This window comes from Diplodia seriata, assembly GCF_021436955.1.
Source record: "Diplodia seriata strain FDS-637 chromosome Unknown scaffold_2, whole genome shotgun sequence".
Taxonomy (NCBI): Eukaryota; Fungi; Ascomycota; class Dothideomycetes; order Botryosphaeriales; family Botryosphaeriaceae; genus Diplodia; species Diplodia seriata.
Window position 1 is genome coordinate 3,162,878 of NW_027117309.1, and position 15,491 is coordinate 3,178,368.

The 15,491-nt window shown below is 56.9% G+C and overlaps 6 protein-coding genes across 6 annotated transcripts; 3 read left to right on the forward strand and 3 right to left on the reverse strand.

The window, feature by feature from the left end:
- Window positions 1-1,455: 1,455 nt before the first annotated feature.
- Window positions 1,456-2,057, forward strand: SLS55_002297 (uncharacterized protein; the record flags this gene model as incomplete). Its single annotated transcript, XM_066773779.1, has 3 exons — window positions 1,456-1,471; window positions 1,534-1,838; window positions 1,923-2,057. The coding sequence occupies 3 exons, from the start codon at window positions 1,456-1,458 to the stop codon at window positions 2,055-2,057; spliced, it is 456 nt and encodes a 151-aa protein (XP_066636346.1).
- A 3,852-nt stretch (window positions 2,058-5,909) lies between these two features.
- On the reverse strand, window positions 5,910-7,042 carry SLS55_002298 (uncharacterized protein; the record flags this gene model as incomplete). The annotated part of the gene is made up of 2 exons (XM_066773780.1): window positions 5,910-6,649; window positions 7,033-7,042. The coding sequence occupies 2 exons, from the start codon at window positions 7,040-7,042 to the stop codon at window positions 5,910-5,912; spliced, it is 750 nt and encodes a 249-aa protein (XP_066636347.1).
- Window positions 7,043-7,307: 265 nt separating this feature from the next.
- On the reverse strand, window positions 7,308-7,911 carry GRX5 (monothiol glutaredoxin grx5; the record flags this gene model as incomplete). Its single annotated transcript, XM_066773781.1, has 3 exons — window positions 7,308-7,474; window positions 7,555-7,822; window positions 7,885-7,911. 3 exons carry the CDS (start codon window positions 7,909-7,911, stop codon window positions 7,308-7,310), a joined length of 462 nt encoding a protein of 153 aa, XP_066636348.1.
- A 282-nt stretch (window positions 7,912-8,193) lies between these two features.
- Window positions 8,194-8,997, forward strand: SLS55_002300 (uncharacterized protein; the record flags this gene model as incomplete). The annotated part of the gene is made up of 1 exon (XM_066773782.1): window positions 8,194-8,997. The coding sequence occupies one exon, from the start codon at window positions 8,194-8,196 to the stop codon at window positions 8,995-8,997; it is 804 nt and encodes a 267-aa protein (XP_066636349.1).
- A 1,963-nt stretch (window positions 8,998-10,960) lies between these two features.
- SLS55_002301 (uncharacterized protein) lies at window positions 10,961-13,411 on the forward strand (the record flags this gene model as incomplete). The annotated part of the gene is made up of 2 exons (XM_066773783.1): window positions 10,961-11,072; window positions 11,130-13,411. 2 exons carry the CDS (start codon window positions 10,961-10,963, stop codon window positions 13,409-13,411), a joined length of 2,394 nt encoding a protein of 797 aa, XP_066636350.1.
- Window positions 13,412-13,673: 262 nt separating this feature from the next.
- SLS55_002302 (uncharacterized protein) lies at window positions 13,674-15,053 on the reverse strand (the record flags this gene model as incomplete). The annotated part of the gene is made up of 2 exons (XM_066773784.1): window positions 13,674-14,641; window positions 14,957-15,053. 2 exons carry the CDS (start codon window positions 15,051-15,053, stop codon window positions 13,674-13,676), a joined length of 1,065 nt encoding a protein of 354 aa, XP_066636351.1.
- Window positions 15,054-15,491: the final 438 nt, after the last annotated feature.

Below are 15,491 nucleotides of genomic sequence, written 5' to 3' on the forward strand. Positions count from 1 at the left end.
TGGTTGGGAGAAATCAAATTGATACATTGTTTTTCGCTGCCGATGAATAGTTCAATCAAACAAAAGGTTTCGGGAAAAGCGCTTCTACTTCAGCTACGGTTCGGGCGGATTTGGCATGTTACATCAACTGGCTAGCGAAAGCCTCTGTTTTCTCCCGTCGGCTACGGCAGCTTGCTTGACTGCCAACCGGGAACTGCCCGTGCGGGAGCGGCGGTGCGGCTGCAAAGCGGGGCACCTTCAGACGTCATTTCGTCTTGCTTGATCCTCAACAGTTTCTCAGAGACAGCTGCCACATACGCTTGAGCTCTTTACGAGGACCAGGCAATTGATTAAAATGATGACTCTACGCGCATTTGGCGAGGCGCTGACGTTTTTGAGGTGTGGGGCCGCGGCGGCGGCTCTGATCTTTCTCGGGGCGGATCCCCCGCAAAGAAAAATACGAGGCGCAGCAAGCTGCCTGGCGTCAACAAGCGTGAACCAGGCACAGCGTGGGGCATTGTTGGCGTCGCGACGCGCGCGCGTGTGGCGTCATCGATGCAGAACGGGGACGCAAAACGTCAATGACTTACTTTCAGCTCGCGCTTCGGCTTAACAGAACGGTGCAATTCTGGAGTAGCAACGGTTTGCAGAGGACTGGAGGCATTGCAGCGGCAGTGCGCAAGGAATTGATGATTTGCACACCTACCGATCGAGGCCGCGATCCCGGGCGTGGCGGAGAGCTAAGGGCCCACTCCCGAAAGAGTCAGAAGGTGGCAGAAGAGATGCACGCCGGAGATGATGTCGCACGAGGGCCGCCATCGCCCGTGACCAGAAAAATACGTGATCTCGATGTCAGATTCACCATGGGCCAGTTTGCAATGCCGATTGGACTGCGTGGGGAAGAGAGAGGAGGCCATAGCTCCTCGCAGCTGGGATCCTGCGTCACCAGCCACAGGCCGTGCGCCAAGCCGTCATGACGTCGATCCAGCATAATGGGCTATGGCGCAGCGTTTCTCTGCTTTCACGTCATGAGCGCGCGGGGCCTCGGAGATTCGCGGCGCTGGATGGAGGGACGGAGGAGGGCGCGGGCAGCTGCAGACACGAGAGGCTCCAATTGCTGCAGGCCGGCGATGAGCTGTGATGAGGACACCAACGGTTGCGCTTCCTAGCTACGTTCGACTGGTTGCTGCTGGCAACTGGCTCACTGGCTCACTGGCGTTCTGGCCCTTAGTGTGGCGCTTCTGGCCTTGCCTTGTTCCTCCGGGAACCGCTCCGCTTGCTCTTGCTCCTTGGAAACGGAAGGGCGTCCCAAAGCGTGCAGGGTTTCGTCATCATCATAGCAGTCGCGCAGCTCCCGTCTTTTAAAGAGCGACCCTCGTCTCTTGTCACACTCCATCACCACACAATCCCATCTCTTCCTCACGACTTTCTCATCTCAAAACCCCCCAATCAACACAACCCCACCCTATCGCAACAATGGCCACTCTCCACTGTACGTTTCCTTCGACTGCAATCGCCTCCCTTCCCTGCAGCCCCTCACTAATGCACACACAGACCTCCCTCCCGTCAAGCCCTCGGCTATCGCCCTCGGCACGGTCTACACGCACGCCGTCTCGCTGGCAGTCCTAGGTCCCGTCTTCGGCGACACCTACAGGCAAGCGCAGGCGGCCAACTCCAAGGAGGAGTTCTTCAAGTCCAAGGAGGCCGCGACGGCGGCGGCCAGCTACGGCTCTAGCCTACTGGGCAGCGCGGTCCAGGCCTATGGCGTGGGCGCGCTGATCAACGCCACCGGTACCCTCAGCTACAAGGGCGCCGCCTACCTCGGCGGCCTCATCTTCTTCGCCAGCTCTGCGCCTTCGGTAAGTTTCTCACACACACGCACGCACCCATATTGGGGCAGTCGGTTTCTGGGATTGATTACATGCTAACTGAGTACGCAACAGCTCATCGCCCACGTCGTCACCGAGAAGCGTCCCCTCGAGCAGGTTGCCGTCGGCGGCGTCTCCAGGCTCCTGGAGACCGTCGGCCTTGCCCTGACCCTCACCTGGTGGGGCACCCGCACCAACCCCTTCGACTAAAGGGTGAGCGGCGGAACTTAATGCGCGTTCTTACGTTGGCTGAGATTGCCGAAACGAAGTGATGAGCCTCTTTTTTTCTTCTTGATCACGAAAGGTCGGACATGGACGGTGAACAAGATACGAAGCAGTGGATGAATGTCGCCGCTAGGTGATACTGGTACCCTGCACTGTATGATCAATCAATGGAATAATTAGTCACAAGATCTTCTGGTGTCTGAGTGTGATTTGATGCGTGATGTTTGTGCTCAGGCTTGAGGATGGAAGCATTCGCTTCTGCGGTTCAGTCAATCGATCTTTTCAATGTTAGATATAAACATGATGGAAAGTTCCTTCTCCCTTGCAGGACGATGTATCAAACGCCTCCGATCTCGGAGGGCAACGCCTCCCCACGTTACCTCTGGAGTGGGTTGGTCTTTTCGGTGAATCGTCATCACGCATTCGCCAATATTGGAGTCTTCTCTTGTATTTAGAACCTCCATTTGGTTCCCAGTCATACGGTTGCGCCCCGTCGGTATCCCCGCGCGGAAATTATTCTTCTGCTTCCAGAACGGGTCCTCGCGTTCCAGCTGCGCGCAGGATCAGCTACGCAGATGGTTGGTTAAAAAGGCGCTTGTCACTCATCTATCAGAGCAGACAACCGCATCTACTTACTCGAATGGCTTACTGAAATTCAAGATGTCGAGCAGGATGCTGGTGCTGCCATCCTCACTGCCATTATGCTACTTTTGGCCTTTTTGCCGGGTCGTTTGGAAGAGTATACTTTTCTGTCTGTGAGCCGGCACCGAAGTAGACGCCGCATTTTGTTGTTACGCCAAAATGCTGAGAAGTATTGATAATGGATAATGGTGCTGAAGCCCATATGTATTCAGGAAGTCTGCAGCTCAGCTTGATGCGCTGCATGCCTTGGGGGATCTTTGAGACGAATGAGGGGTGCTGTTGTGATGCAAGGAAGTTAAGCCTTTGGTTTCCAGTCTCCACGGAGTAGGAGTGACTTGTTGTGTTTGTTCTTGACGGTGTAGCAAGGTTTGTGGGGACTCACGGCTGTCCCGCTGTCCCGCTGTGAAGTTGGGAAATGGAACATGCTGGAGGAGCTTCTTAAACAGCAGGTCTGGCTCAAACCTTCGAACTCGACTCGTGCTCCAAGGACCGTGGCCGCGGCACGGTATCTCGGGGGCTCAGATCGAAGGCATGTGCTGCAAGTCTACGCGGACGCGGCGGCATGGATTTGAAAGAGGTGCCTTGGTCAACCGCTGGTGTGTCTCGATGAGCTTCCGGACCGGAGTATGGTCAGCAAGAGCTTCCAAGCGATTGCAACGTTGCACTGTGACCGCCGCTCTGCCCTCGACATGCAAACCGACCCCGACACTCGCTTCCGATATGACACACAGGACTGACCTGAGTATTTTTTCCTTCTGCGTTCCCGGTCCACATCATCAACATGTTTTGCTGAGGAAACATCATCCTTATCGCCCAATGCAGAAGCCCAGCATGATTCCAGAATACGTTCTGAGTAGCCAGCTTGTGTAAAATTCTATCGTATCTTCTTAACGAGTTACCGGAGTGATGTTGCTTGTCTGAGGAAAGAAAGGGAAAGTATGCGACCTCTGTCCTATATCGGTGCTCTCAAGATGAAGCTTGTTTGTGTAGACACGGAACAACCTTGGCGAGTTAAAGGAACAATCATATACGAAGGTCATGGCCCACGTGTCGGCGGCTAGCAGAATAGCCGCGTGAGCGCCCCCGATGCGCGACGAGTTGCAGGTGCACACGGCTGTCCCCTACTCACTTGCTGCCTGCAATGCGCCGTGGGCACCGTCTTTAAAAGGACAGAATTCATGCTAGGGTTCTCTTCAATCTACTACCTTGTTTCTTGTCATGGAAGGGAACTGAACTCTACCAACGAGCTACTCTCGGCCTTTCTGGAGGACTTGTCAGGATTCAACTTCGCCGGTCGCAGAAGATACCGTCTGACAGCATCTCCACTGTTCCATTGTCTGACTGGCTTCCCCTGCATCAGTATCAAGCGATGGGGGGTAGCATCATCTCTATTGCTGATGGAGAAGGTTTAGCATGACTGGTAGAGGTCACAGTTGGCAGTGATCACTGGAGGAGAGGGCAGACCCGCCGTGTCTGAGGGTGAAATAGTAGCGGGTCACCGTGAACATGATGGAATTACAGAGGTGAAACCAAAAGCAAAGAGAGAGAAGAGATTCAATTAAAAAAATAAATTAAAACTACTTTTGCCCCCAGCACTTTGTGCTGTTGACCCACCCAACCCCGACCTTTGAGGTAGTCGTCACCCCGGACGCGTCAATGTCCAAGACAACACGAACTAGTCACGAGCAGAGAGGCAAGCTCCCTACTTCTGAATGCTGATCGGCGCCTTGGGCTCTTCGCCCGTTGCCCCAATCGAAGCCCCTTGCGGGACCCCGTAGAAGGACTGATGAAGAGAAGAAGAAGAAGAGGAGGAAGAGGTGGGGGGAGGAGGGGTTTATATATCCCGCCAGGCGACGTTGGCAGCTGCTCAGGGTCTACCCGTTGCTGGGGGCAACGGACCGTTTAGGGCAGGGGCGGCGCTTGGGGAAGGAGCGACCGGTTGTTGCGTCACTGGGGTTGCCTCACTTCAGTGTCTGTGCTGGGTGACTTGTCACCGCGGAAACCAACATCGTCATCACCACCACCACCACCACCGAAGCACGCCTCACACTCAGACTCATGCACGAAGACAAAGTCCAACAGAAAGGAGCCTTACGACTGGAGAAACTGCCTAGGGACATATCTCTCACGGTACTTCGAGAGTACAATCGGTTTGTGACCAAACACGTTGCTCAAATAGTGAATGAGCATCTACACATGATGATGCGCTTGACTTCCGGTTTGAAATGGTAATCAGTATCTGCGTCTACCTCTAAAAGTCTGTAGATGCCCTCATAATTTCCGCTTCTCCGCCATAGAAAAGAGAAAGTACAGCCTCTCTGTCTTCCGTTATTACTGGACATGGTTGGGCATCTTGCGACTTGACGCTGCTGTACCCCGAGAAGTTGGTTAAGAAGCAATCGCATGGCTTACCACCATTTAAACTGAAAAAAAGGGCACCCGATGGACAGCCTTACGTGGGGCATCTCAGGTGACATTTCTCCGTGATCTCTCTCAGAGGAATATGACAAGCCCGCTGTTGCCTGCAGCTGAACGCTTCTGAAGCGAAGAACACAGCTTGTGCATAAAGCCATTTCCGTGAAGATATGCCACACCAACAGACTAGTGATAGATCTCAACCGGAACTGGCGTCTACAGCATCCGATCTTCCCAACTGCCTCGTGCCAATGGTAGCCATGGTAGTGGCATTTCCCGTCAATGTATTGGATTCTTACAAACGATGCGGCTTGTCGATTGGATTGTGGAAAAGCGATGGCTATACGCTGCATTATAAGCAGCTGAGACCTGGTATCTATCGTAGACGATGACGTTCAGCAAGTTGCATGAATGATTCTGGATGAGAAAGTGATGAAATATGACCGAATAGCATTCCAGGTGTAACGAAATTGCCCCCAGAGGGACAGTAGAAGAAATGATAGTCCGTCGTGCACAGTTCTGAGCGTCGATGGATGTACCCGCTTGTTTGAGGATACAAAGTGAAGGCGCTGAGGTAGAATCTTGTAATGCTCAATATATTATTATAAAAGATTGTAGCCAGTTCTTTCATCCCATGTGCTGCATGTCCGTAAAATGCCTGCCATGAAGCTCCATCGCCGTACACCTCACCATAGCAAATCCACTTCAGATCGCCCGCATGACCACCCAGCCAGCCCCTCTGCCATCTCCCATCTTCACCAGCCACTCCTAGCAATCGGCCTACAACTCCTCGATCCTCTTCACCGTCGCCAATATCATCTTCTTCTGATCCCTCTTCACACTCCTCTCCTTCTCCCTCACCGCCATCGCCTCCTTCGCCGTCTCCTCGACGAGCGCATCCACCATCCCCTTCAACGCCTCCACTTCCTCCTCCGCCAACCCCCTCCCCACCTCCGCCACCTCTTTATCGACATTCTTCCCCTTGATCATATCCCTCACCGCCTCCTTCCCGAAGATGTCCTCCGCCAGCAATCGTATCTCCGCCTGCGTCTGCATCCACCTAGTACCGAGCTCGAAGAGCTTCTTCTCCTCCCGCGCCACCACAGCCGCGAAGTCCGCCATCAGCGCGGAGAGAGGCTGCTCGTTGTGCAGGTCCGGCGCCAGGAGGGCGTCGTCCGCCTTCTTCTCCTCCTTACCCCCGCCAGCGCCGAGTTTGCCTCCTACTCCTCCCTTGACGACCGGCGTGTCCCCAAACGGCACCGTGACTTTGGCCACGGCGGCATTGTGCGCGGTCTGTAGCTCGGCGGCCGTGGGGAGGCGGTTGGGCGGCGAAGACGCGCGGTTCGACGCCGGGGAGAAGGAGAAGGCGTTGCACGGCGGGCTGGGGGCGGCGGTGGTGGGGAGCCGCTGCTCGCCGGGACCGTTGGTGCTGGTCAGGCGGTCGATGAGGACGCGGCGGGTCGCGAAGAGGGAGTCTTGCGCCGTGTTGATGATGGTGCTGCGGTAGAAGTCTGATGATTCTGTGGGAGAAAGGTGAGTCTTTGGGATGCTGGGGAGTACCGTGGCGGCTGGTAAAGCGGTGAGGGTAAGGATGGAGGGGCAAGGCAGGACAGGAGATGAGGTGAGAGGTGAAGTGAGTTACCGTCGAAGAGCGTGGCAAGTGGGTGGTCTGGTTTGTGGACTCGACGAGAAAGACTACGTCCGTGTGACCTGCTTTTTGTGATTCCATGGGGCTTAGATGTTAGATCGTACTTGGTGAGCGGCGCTGCCCTGCCCCGGGCTGTGGTGGTGTGGTGGGCGTGGTTTTTGAACATATCGGAGGTGTGAACGATGGCTTCTGGCCTCGTAGTGAAGTGAGCGCGGTTGCGGGCAGCGGCATTGCCTTGCGCTGGTGGCGGGATACGCGGCGCCATGGTGAGTTTATTGGGTGGGCGAGCGAATTGAGTGTGCGGAGAAGTGAGGAGGCGGAAGATTTGTGAGGAAGGCACGAGTGGGCGTGACACAACCAAACCGGGCGTGGGCGAGAAAGGATGAGAAGAGAGAACAGAACAAGAAAATGTTGCAGCCGCATCACTCGTGTGCATACTAAATTTACAAGAAAAGGTTATGGGCAGACAGCCCCCCAGGATACAAGCTCTATACTCGTTCAATTACTTCATTTCCATTCATCAGCCGCATCTACTGCGAGCCCTCCTCCTCGGCGGGCACCAGCACGCCGTTTTCTTCCAGCAGCTTGGCCAACGAGCCATCCTGATGCATCGACATCAGGATGTCACAGCCTCCCACGAACTCCTTGTTAAGGTACAGCTGCGGGATGGTCGGCCACTCCGAGTATTCCTTGATACCTGTATGCCCGTCAATAACCATGGTCCCACACTCTGCCTTGACCTTTTCCAGCCTAGTTTGAGAGACTGTGTGCACATACCTGCTCTCAGATCATTGTCCTCCAGCACGTTGAACGCGGTGAACTTGCTGGGGTCGACGCCCTGCATGCCGAGGATCTGGATGCTGGCGCGCGAGTAGCCGCACTGCGGCATCTCCGGGGTGCCCTTCATGAAGAGGACGACGGGCGCGCTGGCCACGGCCTGGTCTATCGCGGTACGAGTCTCCTGCGAGAGCAGGCGGATCTGGAGGGGTGCGAAGCGAGCGAAGGTGAGCGGGTTGCGCGATGGGCGCGCGGCGGCGCGGAAGGCCTGGAAACAGTCGATTGTTAGCGGCGAGCGGAGGGAATTGATGCAGCAATGCAAGTCCCTACACTAGAGAATGCGGTTCGCGAGAACATGGTAGGCTCGGGGTGTGCGGGCGTGTGTTGTGCGGAGGGGTTTATGCGGAGAGCAGCGTCGTTCGGTGGAGAGGCGCGGCGACACAGAAAGTTCGCCGCAGATCTCGTCATGACATCGCCATCCTTTCGCCGCGCTGACATATCGCACGACTCCCACTCGTCCGAGCCCACATCTCATCTCGCGTCTGTGACTCAAACACCATGCTCTCCACCGCTCAGTGACCGCCTCTACCTGCAGCTCTGCAATCCGTGCATCCCGCTCCTTCGCAAGTCGTGACAAAGATGTCCGCCTTCGCACCCTCCGCACCACCGCGCCGTCGCGCTCCACCACCCCACCTCACCTCGTCCCACCACCTCGCCGACAACAAAAAGCACCTCCTCCTCGCGGCCTCGGGCTCCGTCGCCACCATCAAGATCCCCTCCATCATCGCGGCCCTCTCCCGGCACCACCCCCGCCTCTCCATCCGCGTCGTCCTCACCGCGTCCGCCTGCGCCTTCCTCGCCGGCCAATCGCCCGAGCAGCCCGAACTCGCCTCCATCGCCGCGCTGCCCAACGTCGACGGCGTCTACCTCGACGAAGACGAGTGGCGCGAGCCGTGGGTGCGCGGAAACTCGATCCTGCACATCGAGCTGAGGCGCTGGGCGGATCTGATGGTGGTGGCGCCGCTGAGCGCGAACACGATGGCCAAGATGGTGGGCGGGTTCAGCGACAACTTGCTGTTGTCGGTCATCAGGGCGTGGGATACGACGGGGGTGCTGGATCCGGTGAGGCTGCCGGATGTGGAGGGTGTGGAGGGCGAGGTTGGTGGCGGTGGTGAGGGCGGCGATGCGGCGGTGGTGAAGACGACGAAGAAGAGGATTATTGTTGCGCCGGCGATGAATACGGCTATGTGGGAGCATCCGATTACGGGGAAGCAGATTAGGGTGTTGGAGGAAGAGTGGGGTGTTACGAATGGCGGCTGGGTGGAGGTGCTGAGGCCGATTGAGAAGACAATTGCGTGTGGGGATACTGGGAGTGGTGGGATGAAAGAGTGGAAGGAGATTGTGGGTGTGATTGAGGAGAGGATGGGGTTGAATAGCCCGTGAAGTTTTGGTTTCAGCGATGGGGGTGTGGAAGACCTCCCTGAGTCCCGGAGTCGAGACTGATGCCCGAAGTTGAGCTCTGTGAGATACATCTACGGGATCATGGTTAGAAGATGCCACTTGCACTAACGTTGCGCTGCCGGTAACCTTCTCAGCTGGTCATTCGGATGTTGAAAGGCTGCTGTCTGCTAACACAAGGTAATCCTCCGCCGTTCAATCATGAAAGAACCAGGCAAACCAGTGATTACCACTCCAAAGAGTTTGACCGCCGTCAATGATGTAGCTGCTGGCAGCAGAATTGTGCCAACTACTCCAGCTATCCGCTCTCCCCTCATCGGAGCGGCATCAATTGGCACGTTCGTCATGTTAGAGTACTTATGAATATAAATAGTCATAGAATAGCCATAGGTTATTCTACTGAAAAGTTTCACGTGTACTCCTAATATTGACAGTACTATGTAAGCTCTCGCTGTCATCTCAAATGTTGGCTCAGAACCATCCGGCCTTCAGATGCAGGTCATGATCCTCTGCGTACTGGCGTGCCGAGATGCGGCAATACTTGCAAAATTGCGTTCGAGGGATGAGGCTATGATCTTCACTGAGTGGTCTAGCCTCAAGCGGGCATAGGTTGCGGGATATTGGTACTTATTTTGCTTGTGGGATCCTTGACCCTGAATTAATGAGCTGTCACCAAGGGTGACATGAGTACGATGGGCGACCTGCTTCTAATCTTGCATTTTCCACCAAGCAATGCTATCTGCATTCGGGGCCACAGAATGGACCCAATTGAGAAGAAGCCGTCGGACACGGGCATACATAAACCGAGAAAGCTGCAAGATTTCGCGCAACAAGCACCGGAATTGGACCGCTAGAGGAAGTTCCGGCGCAAACGCCGGTGTGAAAGCGAATTTGGAGCTTAGCAATATAGTCTCGTATCCAAGTGAACAAGGACACAGCCACGAGGGAAAGTGATGGCGCTAAGGCTGAGTATGGGAAAGGAAGGTCAAGAGGCTAGCTGCGGGGAAACAATAGCCGGCCGTGAGTTTGAAGAGGGAGTCCGTGTGTCAGCGAGGAGCGTAGGGATCAGCAGATCAAACATCGCCAGGGCACAGCCGCGAAGGTAGACGAGTCGCCGGGAACAAGCTTCCAACGGGTAGGGAGCATGTCAATAAATAGTACACTTCACAACCATTCGCTGTCACGCTGCAAGTGACTGAAAGCGGCAATAGGGGGGTGCTTTTTGGGAAGGCAGAGTTGCGGGTCGAACGTCTACTCACGTCAGATTCCATTCCCAAATTTGGTACCCTTGCGGGGGACAGGAAAACCAAATGATTTAGTTTCGCGCCGAGAGACTCGCTCGCTGGTGAAGATGGGGTGGAGTGGTCAGCATCCCGGCTGCCGTGAGGTGGAAGTTGCCGCACGGTGTTGGGCATGTTTTATTTCGGCTGTCAACTTGTTACGGGGCGCGGCTGCAGTTGGATGGCTTCGAGAGCCGTTTTGCCGCAACTTCCAACGTCCTGGCGATTTGGCTTCGCACCGACGGTCGGAGACGAGAAGCTTGTGTGTCGGGCTGGGGTGGGGCCATAGGCACGTGGCGGGCGCCTGATGACGCCGGGTTCTGGGGAAGCGGCAGGACCTGGGCCGTCAGCATCGAGACCGGGCCGGCAGCTATCACAGCTGCCTAATTCGGCTGCATTTGTCTGGGTGCCCTAGCCCGTCGCAAGAACTAGGCTGGTGTTGACACGGGCTGGCGGGCGGAGGAGCGCGCGCCCCGACACCGGTGCGTTCCGCTTCTGCGCGCCGCGTCCGCTGCGCGCGCCGTACACAGCCGGGTGCCGGGACAGGCGCCAGTACAGCGGGCGGTGGAGGCCTGAGGCGCACATGTGCTCGTTTCCACCATCGCCGCCGAGTTCGGAACAGCGTTCTTCGCCCCTGCAGTCGCGCGTGTCTGCATATATCTGGCTCCATGTTGGTCCGCAAGTACTCGACTGGGGTCGCCATCACCAACCCTCTCGTGCTTTACCGTGCGTTGTTGGCCACGAGCCGCATCCGCCCTGATCCATCCCAGCACCGGCTTGGTACGTCATAGCTCACATCGCACAACCCCTCCATATTACAAACTAACGCCGCCGCAGCTCTCCACCTGCAGAAGCTCTACGAGCGTCTGAAAGACTATGAGCCCGCCACCGAGTACAGCCACCGCCTGCATCAAATAAGTCGCGTTGTCGGCACCAATGGCCGCGCCAAGACGTCCGGCGAGGAGATCCAAGATGTTCACCCACGCGGCTTCTGGTCCTCGCTGCTCGCGCAGAAGGAGAAGCGCGATAGCATGGCCCTGACCCGCGTGCTGACCAGCCATGAGCAGGCTATGCAGCTCGACTCGCCCAAAGGCCTGATGCTGCACGGCGAAGTTGGCACTGGGAAGAGCATGCTGATCGACCTCTTCGCCGACTGCCTTCCCAACCGCAAGAAGCGCCGCTGGCACTTCAACACCTTCATGCTCGATACCCTGTCCAAACTCGAGACCCTAAGGCGTACGCGAAGCTCAACGAGGTTCTTCAAAAATTCCGTCTTTGACGACGAGCATTCGCTGCTCGTCCTCGCACGTGACATGATCGAGACGTCGCCCATTCTCTTTCTTGACGAGTTTCAACTTCCGGATCGTGCGGCGTCGAAAATCATGTCGAATCTCATGACGAGCTTCTTTCATCTGGGCGGTGTCTTGATTGCAACGAGCAATCGCATGCCTGAGGAATTGGCGAAAGCCGCTGGTATGGAGTTCACACCACCGCCGACGCGAATGGATTCTTTGAGATGGAGATTAGGCGTGCGAGGTCGGAGCGAGAACATGTTTACCGGACGCGGTGACTTCGCTCCTTTCCTTGAAGTGCTCAAGGCTAGGTGTGAGGTATGGGAAATGGAGGGCGGAAAGGACTATAGGAGAAGCGAGTCCGAGGCAGAGCTCCACGAGGCTGAGAGAGACTTGGAGACCGCTGTCCAGGCGGCAGTAGCAACCGACGGCACCTCAACCGCGCAACCATCATTCGGGTCACAGACGAAGGACTCGGTCCCGAAGATGGCGTCCATGCCAAAGAACTACTTCGTCAAGCCTTCCACCGAGAAATCAACATCAGAGCACGAGGAATGGCTCCTGAAGCTAAAAGAGGCCGAATCAACAGCATCGGGAGTCACCTCCGCCGACATCCCCTGGTCGCCCAGCACGATGCGTGTCTACGGCCGCCAAGTTACCGTCCCCCGCCAGCACAACGGCGTCGCGTCATGGACCTTCTCCGAGCTCTGCGTCAGCCAGCTCGGCCCGGCCGACTACATCACGCTGGCCTCGACCTTCCACACGCTCATCCTCACCGACGTGCCCGTCCTCACCCTGCTCCAAAAGAACGAGGCGCGGCGCTTCATCACCCTGCTCGACGCCCTCTACGAGGCCCGCTGCAAGCTCCTCATCACCGCCGCCGGCGGACCCGACGACATCTTCTTCCCGGAATCCCGCGTCGCACCTTCCACATCCTCCTCGTCGACATCCTCATCCTCCCAGCAGCAACAACAACAACAGCAACAGCAACAAGAAAGCGACGCAGTCTACTCCGAAACCTTCTCCGACATCTACCAAGACGCCACCGCCCCCTTCCGCCCCAACATCTCCTCCTACGACCCGTCATCCCCCCAGCCCGCTCACGAAGAGCCCGAACCCCCACAATTCCCGCCGCCCATGCTCGGCGCCGCCGACGACGACAACATGCTCGCCCCCGACGCCCTCGAAGACGACCCGCCCAACCGCGTCCGCCGCGGCACATCCACCGGCTCCTTCGGCCTGGACAGGGATTACTACTCCAAAACAGCGGCAGCAGCAAACGGCTGGAGGAGGAGGAGTGGTGGTCCATCATCATCACTAAACTTCGCCCAAACCACGGCCTTCACCGGCGAGGACGAACGCTTCGCCTACAAGCGCGCGCGCTCGCGCCTGTGGGAGATGTGCGGCGCGCGGTGGTGGGCGCGCGACTGCCCGGCGCGGTCGTGGTGGACGCCCGTGGCGCCCGAGGTGCGCGCGCGGTGGGAGGTGCCCGTCGCCGAGCGGGTGGCGGCCGAGAGGCGGGAACGGCAGGAAAAAGAGGCGGCGGCGGCGGCGGTTGCGGCTGAGCAAGAGGGTATGGGTGCTGCGAGCGAGATTCACGAGGAGAGGGATGAGGTGCTGTTTAGGCATGGGGGCGCGAGTCCGTTCAGGACGCATCCCGGTCCGCCGCCGAAGATTGGGTGGACGCATGTTTGGGGGACGATGACGTGGGGGAAGAAGGCCGGGGCGTGGGGGAAGGGGGTAGAGGGGTTGGAGGAGAGGAGGAGGGAGAAGGAGGAGTTGGCGGAGAAGGAGGAGATGGAGAAGGAGAAGGAGGGTCAAAAGTAGGGGTTGATTTGAGCTACCTTGGTGTATATACGTCTGTGAAGCTAGCGAACTCTCTTTGATGTTCTGTTCATAAGCAGGCGGTACCAGCGAAATTGAATAAAGCTGCAGCCTCCTTTGCTAGTATTCATGACCCTTGGAAAAACAAAAAGATGTGCCAGTGTCGTTATAGTAGTAGTGCCTTCGCGAACAGCCATGTCACAGCCTGACTATTCACACCATCCTTCGAACCAATTACGCATCGTATCGTTGTCTCTGTATCCGTTCAAGCATCAGTATTGCTGGCGGGATCGAGCTCGTAAACCACCGTCGTCACAGTGACCTTTCGAACCCTCGACATGAGTTCTTTGTCCAGCGATACTGCTACGAGCTTTTGCACATCCATTATGCCTTGCGGTGGTGGGGCTGCGCTGCTGGACGAGGTTGGCTGCGTAGTAGTGTGGGAAACGGTGTCTGGAACGTGTACTTCTTCTTGAGGGCGGGCTTGGCCTTGACCTTGCTGTTGCTGCTGTGACTGTTCTTGGGTCGTCTGTTCTGGCGCTTGGTTGACACACTCCTGTGCCTGCGTCTCTCGCTCTTGAGTGTCATTGGGATCGCCGTCATCCTCGCAGCGCTGCTGCTGCAGCACTCCTCCCTCACGCCCATCCCTCCGCCTTTCCCGCTCCTTTTTTCGCTCCTTGAATCGCTCTAACCTCTCGAGCTCTTCCAACATCCTCTGTTTCATTGCCTCCGCTTGACCCTTGTTCAAATTCTCCAACCAATCCCGTTCGTCATCTATCTCACTCGTCCACTCCTCCAGCTCGATCTCCTGATTGACCAATTTATCCATTCGCTCCTCACGCTCCTTGATGCCCCTCTCCCATTCCTTCTCTTGCTCTTGCAGCTCTAATATCTCTTCTGCAGGCCTCGTCATCTTCAGCCGCTTGTAAACGTGAGACGGATAGCGCCGCGGCGGCCAAGCGACGTACCAATCCGTCGGCGAGGCATTCTGGGAGGAGGATATGGGCGTCCAGACGTCAGGGCTAGTCGACCGCTCCCGATCATCGAACGAGACGGTCCGCTTCATTGGCTTTGACGCGGTGGGGGAGGATAATTGGAGCTGAACCGGGCTGCCCTTCGGGAGGTCCTGAGCTCGCCGCGTGCTTTGGAAAACCATATCGTGTGGTTCGATACGACGGTTGGGCGCGGTCGATGTGTGAGCGGTCGGCTTGGTTGTGGCAGTTCGTTTGGAGGCTGCAGCGGCCCGGAGCGCGGTGAGCTTGGCGGTCGAGGTGGTAATTTGGGCCGACGGTGGCGGTGGGGATGAGTAAGGTGTGCCAAGAACAGGCGAGCCGGATGGATGGGCCAGGCTGAGCTTGGGAGAATGCCGAAGCGTGCAGCTGGGCGGGCTGTCGGTGTGCGGTTCGGGGCAGCTGTTGGCTGCGGGTGGGTGGCGAGAGTTGTCGGGCGGTGTGGTAAGGGTATGCCAGCAGCCACTGCTGAGTTCCTCTGAGGGCGGAGGGATTAGCAATGAACCGTGGCTTGCAGCGGCAAAACAGGTGAGCTTACCGAATGGCTCGCTGGAACTGATGGAGAGCAGTTCTTCTTTAATGTTGCGGAAGGTGAGCGGGTCACTCGGCTCGGGCGCAATGTCGAAGTCGGCCATGGCGGCAGATTTGCGCTTCTGCGGGAGCTGTGAGTCGGCCATGACGCCAAACGTCGAGAGAAAAAGAAGACCGTGGGCGCTGGTGTGAGGCGGTGAAAGATGACTGGTGTTCTGCGATACGGAAGCCAGGCAGCAGCCACGCTCCTGCTCCTTCTGCTTCAGGAAAGAGCGCTGGCTCCGCTTCCCTCTCAGTATATTAACCAACCACGCCTCAATGAATCCTCAATAAAGCCCGCTCTAGTATCTTCCTTGTGTGGTCCAGTAGGCAAAGCCAACCTTTACCTTGACCGAACGAGTAAGCCCCGATTTGGCTCGAATTGTCTTTGCCTTATCCGAGCCACAAGGTATCGAAACAACGTCCAAGCGTCCTTGAGTCCACCTGTTATCCCGATGATGCAAATATTTCCTGCTTGGCTGGAAAAGGAAGAGGTAAAAAGG